Source organism: Delphinus delphis, chromosome 10 (genome assembly GCF_949987515.2).
Source record: "Delphinus delphis chromosome 10, mDelDel1.2, whole genome shotgun sequence".
Classification (NCBI taxonomy): Eukaryota; Metazoa; Chordata; class Mammalia; order Artiodactyla; family Delphinidae; genus Delphinus; species Delphinus delphis.
Genome location: NC_082692.2, coordinates 16,055,872 through 16,069,163, shown reverse-complemented (window position 1 = coordinate 16,069,163; position 13,292 = coordinate 16,055,872). Strand labels below are relative to the sequence as shown.

At 41.9% G+C, this 13,292-nt stretch overlaps 1 protein-coding gene across 4 annotated transcripts in view; it reads right to left on the bottom strand.

Moving 5' to 3' along the window:
- CDKAL1 (CDK5 regulatory subunit associated protein 1 like 1) overlaps positions 1-12,966 on the bottom strand; it is a 654,211-nt gene extending 641,245 nt beyond the window's left edge. For 2 of the 4 annotated variants that reach the window (XM_060023563.1, XM_060023565.1), the window contains exons 1-3: positions 12,906-12,960; positions 12,027-12,070; positions 17-191 (exon numbers count right to left, since the gene is read on the bottom strand). In XM_060023563.1, the coding sequence (XP_059879546.1) occupies positions 17-191; positions 12,027-12,070; positions 12,906-12,958 (272 nt within the window). In that variant the 5' untranslated portion in view covers positions 12,959-12,960. Of the gene's footprint in view, positions 1-16; positions 192-12,026; positions 12,071-12,905 lie in introns of those variants that run through there. The other 2 variants (XM_060023566.1, XM_060023567.1) reach the window with 2 other exon arrangements.
- Between the last annotated feature and the right edge of the window lie 326 nt (positions 12,967-13,292).

Below are 13,292 nucleotides of genomic sequence, written 5' to 3'. Positions count from 1 at the left end.
GAAAAGAAAAGCTTACCTATCACTTGGTGGACTGTTTTCATCTTGCAAATATTTTTGGGTATTTCGCCTTCGCACCTTTGGAACAACGTGCTTTCTCGCAAAATGCCTATCTTGGGGCTTTGAATCTTCTTGTGACACAATATCTTCTATGTCATCCAGGAATGTATCACAGGATGCAGAAGGCATCTTCTCTATCACATAAAAAAGTTATAAATGATTCAAGCATATGAGTCCCTCAGAAAATCTGTTCAACATAACATCACCCGTGAAATATTCTCGCCAAACTTGAATCTAATAAAGCCTTTAGATTTTAACTTCAAGTTTACAGAAAATACAGGAGATACAGTAAAAGAAACACCAGATAAATCTTATTGACAGTGGGACATTCCAGGGTTCAACTGGAACTATTTCTTCAACAAATCAGTGTCATGGAGAAAAAAGCAGGAAAGGAACTGTTCAAGATTAAAGGATACTTAGAAGATAATATGAACACAATTCATGCTCTTGATCAGGTCTTACTTTGTCCAAACAACTGTAAGACATTTTGGGAACAATTAGGGAAATCAGAATATGAACTGGGTATTAGATAGTATTTGGATATTGCTAAAAATCATTAAAGTATTGTCTTTATGTTTAAAATCTTATTTTTTAGAGATGCATACTGAATATGTAGAGGTAAATATTACGTCTATAATTTATTTTAAAACAATAAAAAATATACTAAGACATGGGGAAACATTTACAACTCTTAAATCTAGGAAATAGACATGTTGGTGTTTATTATCCAATTCTACTTTCCTGAATGTTCAAATTTTTTATAATTAAGAAAAGAAAATGTGGACACTGCTTCCAGGAAGATGAAATAAACATATTTTCCCTATCCCTCCCACTAAGTACAACTAGAACTCCAGACATATATGTAAAGTAAACATAAGAACACTTTGAAAGATGGAGAGAAGGCAGACCGGCTAGGGACCTTGCAACCCAAGTTATACCACCATGGTGGCTCCTTGGGTTTTGCTTTGCCTCCTATATCCCAGACTTGGAGCTGAAGAAGCCAGCAACCCAGAAATGCCAACAGGTGCAGACAATAAAAGCCCTCAACAAAACAAAAGCCTGTTCTGTTACCAAAGAGCCAGAAAAGTGGCAGCCTAACAAGACAGAAAACTTTTAGACAATAACCATTCCACTCCACACAAACACCAAAAAAACACAAAACTGCAAAACACAATTCAGTGGAGGAAAAGATAGCCTTTTCAATAATTTCTGCTCAAGCAACTGGACATTTATAGACAAATAAATGAACAACCACCTAAGTCTCACACCTTATACAAAACTTAATTCAAATAGATCCTGGACTAAAATGTAAAACAAAACTATAAACTTATAGAAAAAAATCGTAAGAGAAAGTCTTCTGGATCTAGAGCTAAGTGAGTTGTTTTTAGACTTGACACCAAAAGTACCATCCATAAAAAGAAAAATTAACAAGCCCAGACATCACCAAAATTAAAGACTTTTACTCTGCAAAAGACCCTTTTGAGAGATGAGACGTCAAGTTGTAGACTGAGAAAAACATATTTGCAAACTACATGTCTGACAAAGGACTAGTATCTAGAACTCAAAACAGAATAGTAAAAAAAAGGAAAAAGAAAGAAAAGAAAAAAATTCAGTTAGAAAATAGACAAAAGACAAAGAGATATTTCACCTAAGAGGATATGCAGAGGGAAAAATAAGCACCTGAAAAGAGACTCAACATGACCAGCCATCAGAGAAATATAAACTAAAACCACAATGAGATAGCACTGCATAGCTACCACACTAAATGCTGGCCAGGATGTGGAGAAACTGGATCACTCGTACAGCCCTGGTGGGAATATAAAATGGTACAGCTGCTCTGGAAAACAGTTTGGCATTTTCTTAAACTAATCATGAAACTACAGTGCAACCCAGCAACTGTACTTCTAAGTGTTTATCCAGGAGAAATATTAAGACAGTCACACAAAAACCTAAAATAAATATTTACAGCAGCTTTCTAAGAGCTGAAACTTGAAAACAACCCAGATGCCCTTCAACAGTTGAATGGTTAAGTAAACTGAGGCACATCCAATACCATGGAATACTACTCAGCAACAGAAAGGAATGAACTATTGACACATGTAACAACCTGGATGAATCGCCAGAGAATTCTGTTCAGTGAATAGAGCCAAGTGCAAAAGGTTACCTACTGTATGATTACGTTTATATAACATACTTGAGAGGTCAGTGTGCGCGATCCTTGTGGTGACGGAAATGTTCTGCATCCTGACCACATCATGTCGATATCCAGGTTGTGATACGGTACATATTACAGTTTTGCAAGATGCTACCTTTGGGGGAGACCTGGGTAAAGTGTACAGCATCTCCACATAATTTTTATAACTAAGTAAATCTACAATTATGTTAAAATAAAATACTTAAGAAAAAAAGCTACCTGAAAAATGAAACGTGCAGGCATAACTCAAAGATAACTGCAGGTTCAGCTCCAGACCACCACCATAAGGCGAATGTCATAATAAAGCGAGTCACATGAATTTTTTGATTTTCCAGTGCACATAAAAGTTATGTTTACACTATACTGTAGTCTATTAAGTGTGAAATAGCATTATATCTAAAAAAACTATGTATATGCCTAATTTTAAAATACTTTGTTGCTAAAAAAAAGTTAACCACCATCCGAGCCTTCAGAGAATTATAATCTTTTTGCTGGTGGAGGGTCTTGCCTCCATGTTGATGGCTACTGACTGGTCAGGGTGGTGGCTGCTGAAGGGGGGGTGGCTGTGGGAATTTCTTAAAATAAGAGAACAGTGACGTGTGCCTCATCAATTGACTCTTCCTTTCATGAACACTTTCTCTATAAGCATGCAATGCTGTTTGACAGCATCTTACCCACAGTAGAGCTTCTTTTGAAATTAAAGTCGATCCTCTCAAACCTTGCCTCTGCTTTATTAACTAAGTTTACGTAATATTCTAAATCCTTTGTTGTCATTTCAACAATCTTCACAGCATCTTCACCAGGAGTAGATTCCATCTCAAGAGATCACTTTCCTTGCAACTCCTCAGCCACGTGCCACGTTTTACCACGAGATCGCAGCAATTCAGTCACATTTTCAGACTCCACTTCTAATTCTAGTTCTCTTGCTAATTCCACCACATCCGCAGTTATCTCCTCCACGAAACCTTGAACGCCTTAAAGTCATCCATGAAAGTTGGAATCGACTTGTTCCAAACTCCTGTTAATGTTGAAATTTTGACCTCCTCCTATGAATCACAAATGTCCTCAATGGCCCCTAGAATGGTGAATCCTTTCCAGAAGGTTTTCAATTTACTTTGCCCAGATCCATCAGAGGAATCACCATCTATAGCAGCTTAGCCTTATAAAATATAGTTCTTCAATAGTAACACTTGAAAGTCAAAATTACTACTTGACCCATGGGCTGCGGAATGGATGCTGTGTTGGCAGCATGAAAAACATTAATCTCTTTGTATCTCTCCATCAGAGCTCTTGGGTGACCAGGTGTACTGTCAATGAGCAGTTGATATTTTCAAAGGAATGTTTTTTCTAGGCAGTAGGTCTCAATAGTGGGCTTAAAGTATTCAGTAAACCATGTCATAAACAGATGTGCTGTCATCCAGGCTTTGTTGTTCCATTTATAGAGCACAGGCAGGGAAGATTTAGTATAATTCTTAAGGGCCCTAGGATTTCCGGAACGGGAAATGAGCACTGGCTTCAACTTATCATTATCAGCTGTATTAGCCCCTGACAAGAGAGTCAGTCTGTCCTTTGAAGTTCTGAAAGCAGGCACTGAGCCACCGTAATTATCTTAGCTAGATCTTCTGGACCTTCTGGGTAACTTGCTGCAGCTTCTCCATCAGCACTTGCTTCTTCACCTTGCACTTTTATGTATGGAGACGGCTTCTTTCCTTAAATCTCATGAACCAACCTCTGCTAGCTTCAAACGTTTCTTCTGTAGCTTCCTCACCTCTATCAGCCTGCACTGAATTGAAGAGAGTTAGGGCCTTGCTCAGGATTAGGCTTTGGCTTAAGGGAACGTTGCAGCTGGTTTGATCTTCTATCCACACCACTCAAACTTTCTCCATATCAGCAATAAGGCTGTTTTGCTTTTTTATCATCCATGTGTTCACTGGAGGATCTGTTTTAATATCCGTCAAGAACTCTTCCTTTACATTCGCAATTTGGCTAACTGGCACAAGAAGCCTAGCTTTCAGGCTATCTCGGCTTCCTCATTAAGCTTAATCACTTCTAGTTTATTTAAACTGAGAGACACGCAATTCTTCCTTTCACTTGGACACTTAGAGGCCACTGCCAGGTTATTAAATGGCCTGATTTCAGTACTGGTGAGTCTCAGGGAATAAGGAGGCACGAGGAAAGGGGGAGAGATGGGGGAAGGGCCAGTTGGTTTAAGTAGGAGCACACATTTACCAATAAAGTTCACTATCTCATACAGGCGTAGTTCAAGGCACCCCAAAACAATTACAAGAGTAACAAAGATAAATGATTACAGATCACCATAACAAATATAACAATAATGAAAGAGTTTGAAATACTGCGAGGATTACCAAAATGTGGCACAGAGACACAGAGTAAGTGCTGTCGGAAAAATGGCATCAACAGACATGCTGGATGCCAGGTTGCCACAAAGCTTCAATGTGTAAAAACAAAAAAAGGCAACATCTGCGAAGCACAATAAAGCGAAGCACAAGAAAATGAGGTCTGCCGATACTTGAGGACACTTACTGGCAGACCTCCACTAATACTGTGTCCAGACAGGAAGCAAGGGCTTCACAGCATCATCTCATTAACCATTCACAACAACTCCAGGAGGTAGGTGGTGGTGTTATGCTCACTTTAAAGAGTAATCCAGGGAATTCCCTGGCTGTCCAGTGGTTAGGACTCCGCACTCTCACTGCCGAGGACCTGGGTTCCATCCCTGGTTGGGGAACTAAAATCCCATAAGCCATGGCACAGCCAAATAAAAAAAAAAATGAAGAGTAATCTAAAACACAGAGAAGCTAACTCACCCAAAGCAGCTCAAAGACTCCACGGCAGGTGAGCCTGAGCCCACATGCTGTGCGAGACTCTACGGCCTACTTAATTACCCGGAACGACCGCTTTTCATCCGGGTCGCCTAAACCAGTGTTAAGGGTCCTACACTCTCCTCTGGTCTCGAGCCTTTCTGATGAATTTTCCTTCTCTTCATTTGTCAGATTCCCATCTTTCCATTAACAGAGCATTTCCAGCCAGGCTCATTTTGTGCCCTTGGCTGTAATGCACTTTACAAGTATGACAAACTAGGCCCTGTAAATCAGACAAATCTGTGTTCAAATCTCAGCTAGCTTTATATTGCTTAGAAGAACAAAAGATCAGAAATAGCCCAGATGGCTATCAGTCAAGAACTGTGTAAATGATAGTGAACACTCATACCACGTGGTCAGGGTAGGACTGTCTGTCACAGGCCTCCTCCTTCCCCAGATGCAGCCATGGCACATGAGCCCCATGTGCCAGAGTAATTCATCCTCTGGGCCACAATGATTGGTGCAGGTTTGGACATGACAAGCCGAGCCAATGAGAATCATCACAAGAACTTCTGTGCCAGGGCTAACAGGAGAGCTGGCTTCTCTTTCACTGAAGTGACTAAGTTAGGAGGCTGTCAACTTGAGGATACTGGGGGCCATCTTGCCTGCCACAAAGCAGAAACCTACCCAAGGCAGGAAAGGCTTCTAAGAGCTGGAGAGACAACGAGCAACACTGACATTATTTGAGCAACTGGGTCCAACCAATGCCTGCAGCCAGATGCAGCCCTGCCCTGCCCAGTCACGTGAGCTAACAAATTCCCTCTGTGGCTCAAATTCATTTGAGTTGGGGCTTCTGTTCTTGTGAACAAGAGTCCTGGCCGACTCAGCAAAACTATAGGTAAGGTGAAATGAACTAGGCTAGTCTTTCCCAAATTCGTTCTATTTATTGACTATCAGTGAAGACACAGTTCTGTGGTCAAATAAATTTGGGACAGTCTGCGTCTGGGAAGACAGACAGGCTCCCAGTACGCATTAGTAGAGCAAAGACTGGGAAGCACTGCGGTGAAGAAACTTAAACTCGCTGATCTTAGGAGTTTTCTGAAAATTAATTCCTCACAGATCTCCTCTTCATGAGGCTGCAGACAGTACTGAAAACAGAAGGCCTGAATGAAGCCAACCCTCAGATCCCCTCCCACATTCTGTACACATGGATGACTTCATTCTCTTACTGGGAAATGGGTCTTTGCCCACATATCAATCTGTTACAGTGAATGAACTGCCCACCCCCCTTAGAGCAATCCCTCTACTCTGACCTGCTCCAGCACAGAATTCCAGCCATGCTTCCTCTTCTTGCATCATCACTAATTGTCTCTTTACTGAATCATTACTATCTGGGTATAAACATACTGTTACTTCTCCCATTTGAAAAACAAAAACCTTATCCGGACCCCACTTCCTCTACCTACTAACTCCACCACATTTCTCTCCTTTAAAAGAAAACTCCTGGGCTTCCCTGGTGGCGCAGTGGTTGAGAGTCCGCCTGCTGGTGCAGGGGACACGTGTTCATGCCCCAGTCTGGGAGGATCCCACATGCCGCGCAGAGCGGCTGGGCCCGTGAGCCATGGCCGCTGAGCCCGCACGTCCGGAGACTGTGTTCTGCAATGGGAGAGGCCACAACAGTGACAGGCCCACGTACCGCAAAAAAAAAAAAAAGAAAGAAAGAAAAGAAAAGTCCTTGCAAGAACTGTCTCCAATCTCCCCCTCCCATTCTCTACTAAACCAGGCTTTCACCCCGACCACTCCACCAAAACTGCTGTCCTGATTTCAGTGACTCACAACAGTGTACATGGTGGTCAATTCTCAGCCATCTCGCCTGACCCGGTCTGCAGCATCTGACACTACGGTCCATGCATTCCCTCCTAAAGCGATCTTCTTCACTGGCTCCTGGAATCCCACACTCTGAGTTCTCCTCCTACCATGTCAACCACTCCCCAAGTCTCCTTTGCTGGTTCCTCCTCAACTCTCCAACTTCTTAATGTCGGAATGCCCCCAGGGCTCCGTTACAGTACTTCTCTAGTTAACAGACACACCCTAGGTGATCTCATCCAGTCCCAAGGCCTTGCAATACCAACTGTATGCTTGTATGACCAGCCCCAGTCCTCCCCTGAACTTCAGACTCAGATGTCCAACTGCCTATTCAACACCCCCGCTTGAATGTCTAATAGTTACTTCAGAATTAAAAGGTCAAAAACAAAACTCTTGATCCTCTCCCCACCTTACCCCACCTGCAACCAACAACATCACACCAGATCCTCCCAGAACTTTCCCCATCTTGCTTAAAGGCAATCCCAACCTTCCACCCACTCAGGCCAAAACTCCTGGATCCATCCCTGACTCGTCTCTTTCCTTCACCCTAAATCCAACCCACCAACAAAAGCCTGCTGGCTTGACCTTCCAAATATATTCAGAATCTACTTCTGACCATACCCACTGTTACATTCTTGGTCCAAACCAACAGTAACTCCTGCCTGGGTTACTGTAATAGTCACCCTGCTTCCACCCTTAATTCCCGAAGGACACTTGCAGCACGTAAGCCAGGGATCCCTTTAAAATCTAAATTCTTCTCAGGCTTCTGATCAAAACCTTCCCTTGGTATTCCATCTCAGAGTAAAAAGCCCCAGAGTAAAAACTGCTACAGAGTTCTACTAGGACATAATCAGCTTCCTGTTACCTCTGTGACCCCACTTCCTACCGCTCTCCCCTCTCACTCCACTCAGCCACACGGGCACCCTGGCTAGTTCACACCCACCAGGCACACACTCATCTCAAGGTCTTCGTCTTGCCTGGAATGCCTTCAAGCCCTTTGGGACTTTGTTCAAATGTCACCAGTGAGGTCTTCCTGAGCAACTCCCACCTCACCACGTACACACGCGTCCTATCCGCCTTCCCTGCCTTGTTTCCTTACCACAGCAGTTCACCACCTGCTTAGATACTACAGGGGAGTAAACTTGCCACCCCAAAATGTCTGCTTGCCACGCAGATTATTCTGAGCTGAAAACAATCAAGGACCAAAAGATTCAGGAAGAAACTCTGACCTTCCCCGTAAATGCCTAAAAGCGTGTAAACAGAGCACCTGTTCCAGGAAGGGAGTAATCGCCACAGACAACTAGAGTATGAACTACGTGTGCAGACAGGGAGGAACCTAGCAAAGTCTGTTTGTTAAAATTCCTCTGTTACCAAACATTTGCTTTTCCACGGCCTGGCAACTGCCTTCCTCCCCTCTGAGGTCCCAAACCACTACCCCAAGATCCTCTTTTGTCTTTAGCTGAAGACAGAAGGGTTTAAGGCAACGGTTTCAACCACTTGGGAGAGTTACTGTTTGCCTGGGTCTCCCCATGTATGCATGTTATTAAACTTTCATTTGATTAGCCTCCTGTTAATCTGTCAGTTTAATTCTAGACCAGCCAGAAGAACCTAGAAGGGTAGAGGAAAATTTCTTCCTCCATGAAAATATCTTCATTATTTTGTTTACTATCTCTTTCTACTAGGATATACACTCCCAGGGGGATGGGGGGGGCAGGGGGAGGTAAAGGCTTTTGGGTGCTTTGCTCACTGCTTTATCCCAGGTGGTGCCTAGAACTGTCTAGCACACTACAGCTTCTCAATAAATACTTTTTACTGTACACGACCCGGTCTAACAAAATATGCCCCCTCTGCTACCTCCCACTCTGCCCCAACTATAATAATCTTTCAGACATTCTCTGAGCAGGCCAAACTAGCTTCTGACTCAGGGCCTTCACACTTGCTCTTCCTCGGCCTTGAATATCATCCCCAGATATTCGTATGCCTTGCTGCCTACTTCTCTACTCAAATGACACCTTGGAGAGGCCTTTTCCTAATCACCCTATCTAAAATAAGCACACACCGATTAGGCATCCCACACATTCTCACCGGCCTCTAACCCCCTTTATGCTTCATTTTTCTTCATAACACTTACCTACCTGACTCCAGGTAGGTATATAAGTGCATCTGTCTTTCTCACTACAGTGTAAGCGCCATAAGAACAAAGGTGTCATCTCTTTTTCACCACTGTATCTACAACACCTGTAACAATGCCTAGCACACAGCAGGTGTAGAATATCTGTTGAATGAATGGATAAATAAACACTTGCTTCAGCTGAATTTAGCTAGCCTTTCTGTAACATAGGAGGAAATTCTTACAGTAGGTGGGAAGGTGAAATAAATACCTAACCCCTACGGCTTCTTCTATAAACTATGACTCTATGAAATAACAAAGTTAAGTGAGAAAGGCTAAGACCAGGTAGTGCCTTTCAATGTTACTGAAGAACTACTGAAGGATTATGAATTGAATGACATATATTAATTTTTTTTAATTACACAATATTTACATCCCATACACAATTGCTTATGGATCCACTGAAGGGAAACAGTATGGAAGAAGAGAGATGAGAGGGGTCCACTGCAGTAGACATACAATATCAGAGTTAGGGAAGCAAGGAACACTGCTAAGCCTCTTATTTTACAGAACTGAAGTCCAGAGGAGCTAAAAGATTTGTCCACTGATAGAGCTAAAATTAGAACCTAGGCCCTCTCTCAACACCAAGCTCTCCCCACATGGCTCTGCCTCATTGGCAAGGCACAAATAATACAAGAGTCTAAGGCAACCCTAAGAAAGAAAAACATTCCAGAAAAAAATGGGCAAAGGCAAAACCGGCAACACACTTAAGAAATGCAAATAGCCGTTAAGCATAGGAAAGAATGCTGAAACACACTAAGGGCACGTGTTTAAACAAGGAGTTATTTTCCATCTACCCCATTGATAACAAAGACTGACAAACACCCAACTGCTAGCAGAAAGCATGGTAAAACCGACATACCCTTTCTGAAGGGCAATCTGGCAATACATATCAAACTTTAACACATATATCCTTTTGCCCAGCAATTCCATTTCCAGAAATTCACTCTAGGGAGACAAAAGAGACAAATATATAATGCAGAGGTTCCTAAACCTGGCTGCATATAATAAGCACCTGAACAAACACACTCATCACTATTAATCAGCTTAAGTTCTTACTGCCAACGAACTGGTAAATGGAATTGTTAGCCTTCAGAAATTATTAACTAAGTGAATAATAATGAAAGTTGGAGAATAAAAGGAAAACAAGATAGTAGTTAAATGGAACAACAGGATCGCAGAAAGTTTCTTCTCAAAGGTAGAGGAAATCAAGTTTAATAAAGGAAATAAAAACAGTAAGTGAAAAAAGGAGATATTGAAAATGATGAAGAGAGAATAATATAGAGTACTGGTTACTTACAGAGGTGATTTATTAGGAGACCTTTAGAACAGCAAATACCCGGGCCCCATTCTCCAGAGAGGAATTTAAGGATGGGAAGGTAAAACCTGCCCAGGTGATTCCACTATACACCTCTGATTGAGAACCACTGTTCTCCTACAGCAAAGGTTCTCAGTCTTGAGTGTTCATTATAGTCACCTGAGGAGCTATGGAAAATTACGGACAACTGAGCCCTGCGCTAGTTGAACCAATCGCTAGAACGGAGCCTGGACATCAATATTTTTTAAAACTTTCCAGTAATTCTCATATGTGTTGCCACAGTTGTGAACCAAAGTCCTACACCAGTAGTTTTCACAGTGTGGTTCCCACACCAGCACAATTAGGGTCACTGGGGAACTTGTTAGAAATGAGAAGTCTGGGGTCCCACCCAAAATCTACTGAACCAGATACTCTGAGTAAAGCTCAGCAATCTTTAACACGCCCTCCAGGTGACTATGATGTGCACTACAGTTTGAGAATCACCGTCCTAGAGTTATTCTTTCACAAAAATCATCCAGAATGCTTGTCAAAAATGTATTACCTGGTCAGCTGATTTTCAACAAGGGTGCCAAGAAAATTCAATGGGGAGAAGAGTAGTGTTTTCAACAAATGGTGCTGGGACAACTGGATAGCCACATGCAAAGAATGAAGTTGGATTCCTACTTCACATCACATACAAAAATTAACTCAAATTGATTGCAGACCTAAATTTAAGAACTAATGCTATAAAACTCTTAGAAGATAAGACAGGTGTAAATGTTCATGACATTAGATTAAGCACTGATTTCTTAGTTATGACACCAAAAGAATAAGCAACAAAAGAGAAAACAGACTGGACTTACATGTAAGACTTTCAGATTTAAAACTTTCACGCTTCAAAGGACACTATCAAGAAAGTGAAAAGTGAGCTCATACAATTGGAGAAAATATTTGCAAATCAAATGTCTGATAAAGGTCTGGTATCAGAATACATACAGAACACTTACAACTCAACAACAGAAAAATAACCCAATGAAAAAAGGATTTGAACAGACATTTCTCCAAAGAAGATATACAAACGACCAATAACATGATGAGATGTCAACATCATTAGCTATCAAGAAAATAGAAATCAAAATCACAATGAGACACCACTTCACACACACTAGGATGGCTAGAATAAAAAAGACAGAGAACAACAATGTTGATGAGGTTGTGCATTAGCTCACCCAGAGAAAGAGAACAGAATTTCTTCTAATTGGAAAGAGGACAGAACCAAGCCTTAAGGAACTCCATGTTTACCTGCCATACGGAAGAGAACCAGCCTATAATGGAGATCAAGAAGAAGCCACTAGAGAAGAAGAAAATCAGTGGGTCACAAAAGGAAAAGGAAGCGAGCATGTGAAAGAGGTGGACACGGTCAGCGCTGCTCAATGCAGGTAATGCAAAGTTAAGTAAAATGAATGAAAACGTTTCTTGGATTTAGTGATAGGGAGATCTTGGCGTTTCCAGATAATGATGGTGGCAAAATCACTAAGAAATTAAAATTAGGCTACCTTTCTGCACGTTATAATATGTAACACGTCACTCCAACATAAAAGGCTTAAAATAAATGAGTACCTTGATTATTCGCAATTAGTCTCAAATCTTCTTGAAAGATGAGTCTGGAAAATGAAAACTGATTAGAAAAAGCAAGCTCGCAACAACTTCACAAAACCACGGTAAGGGCTCTTTAAAACTACCTAAAAGGGATTAAACTCCATAAAAGGCTACTTTATACATCAGGGTTAATGATGTTCCATATTACTCCCAATTTCTTTCTGATTAGGCCAGGTGTGTTAACATCTGCCACATTTACTATGACTGAGATCCAGCGTCTGGCCGTAGTTAATAAATACTATCCAGCACTACAACACGTCTGCGTGATTCAAGTAATACCGAGAACTACAAAACAGAAATATGGCAATTAAGTAAGTATCCACATCACCTGACACACGAAAGACCCGTATCGTCCCGAGATCCAGAAAGAGGTTTTATCAGTAAACAAGAAAGAAAAGTGAAAAATCAAGACACCTAATCTTCAGACCAACTTCAGTTTAAATTTCTGAGATACAGCTCTGTGAAAGCTAGGTAACTGTGAAAGCCTTGTCCCGTCCCACAAACTCACTAACGCAGAAAGTGGTAAAACGAATGAAGTTAGATTTGACAATACGCAACGAGTTCCCTTAAATACTCCTTACAGCCCTGCAGCACATAAGGCCAAAGACCCGTCCTCACTCCTGGCAGCGCTACCTGCCTCCCAATTCCCCCAGCTCAGCTGGTAAGTTCCCTTTTAACTGCGAAACAAACCAGCAAGCCTCCCGAGAAAGACTAAAACTGGGGAAACAAGGCTCCGCCGTAAAAGGAACTCTGGCCAAACTCTGCCCCACACTGATCCACCCGCCACCCTTAACCCAGCAGTCACGAAACAACAAGCCAGCCAAAAGTAAGAGAACCTACACGCCACTCTCCGGAAACTGCAGCGACTTTAGATGGAGCTCGCCATGACACATACGTCCCGCCACGCTTTTTTACGCATGCTCGCAGACGGTGGCCCAGAGAGATCAAATTACTGGAAGTGCGCGTTCAGGTTCAACTTGGTTTAGTAATGATTTCATTTAACGATTCTTTTGGTTGCCAGAACGAAAATAATACCTTCAAGACCTCGAGTTCTTAGAATCGTTTAATAGCTACCTTCTCCTGAGCTCTTACTACGTGTCGAGTACTGTGTTCAGAGCTTTCCATAAACATTATCTCCTCATTTATTATTATACTTATTTTACAAAAGAGGAAACTGGGAGTTTGATTACGTGCCCAAAGTGATTCTGGTAGTAGTGACTGTCCTCT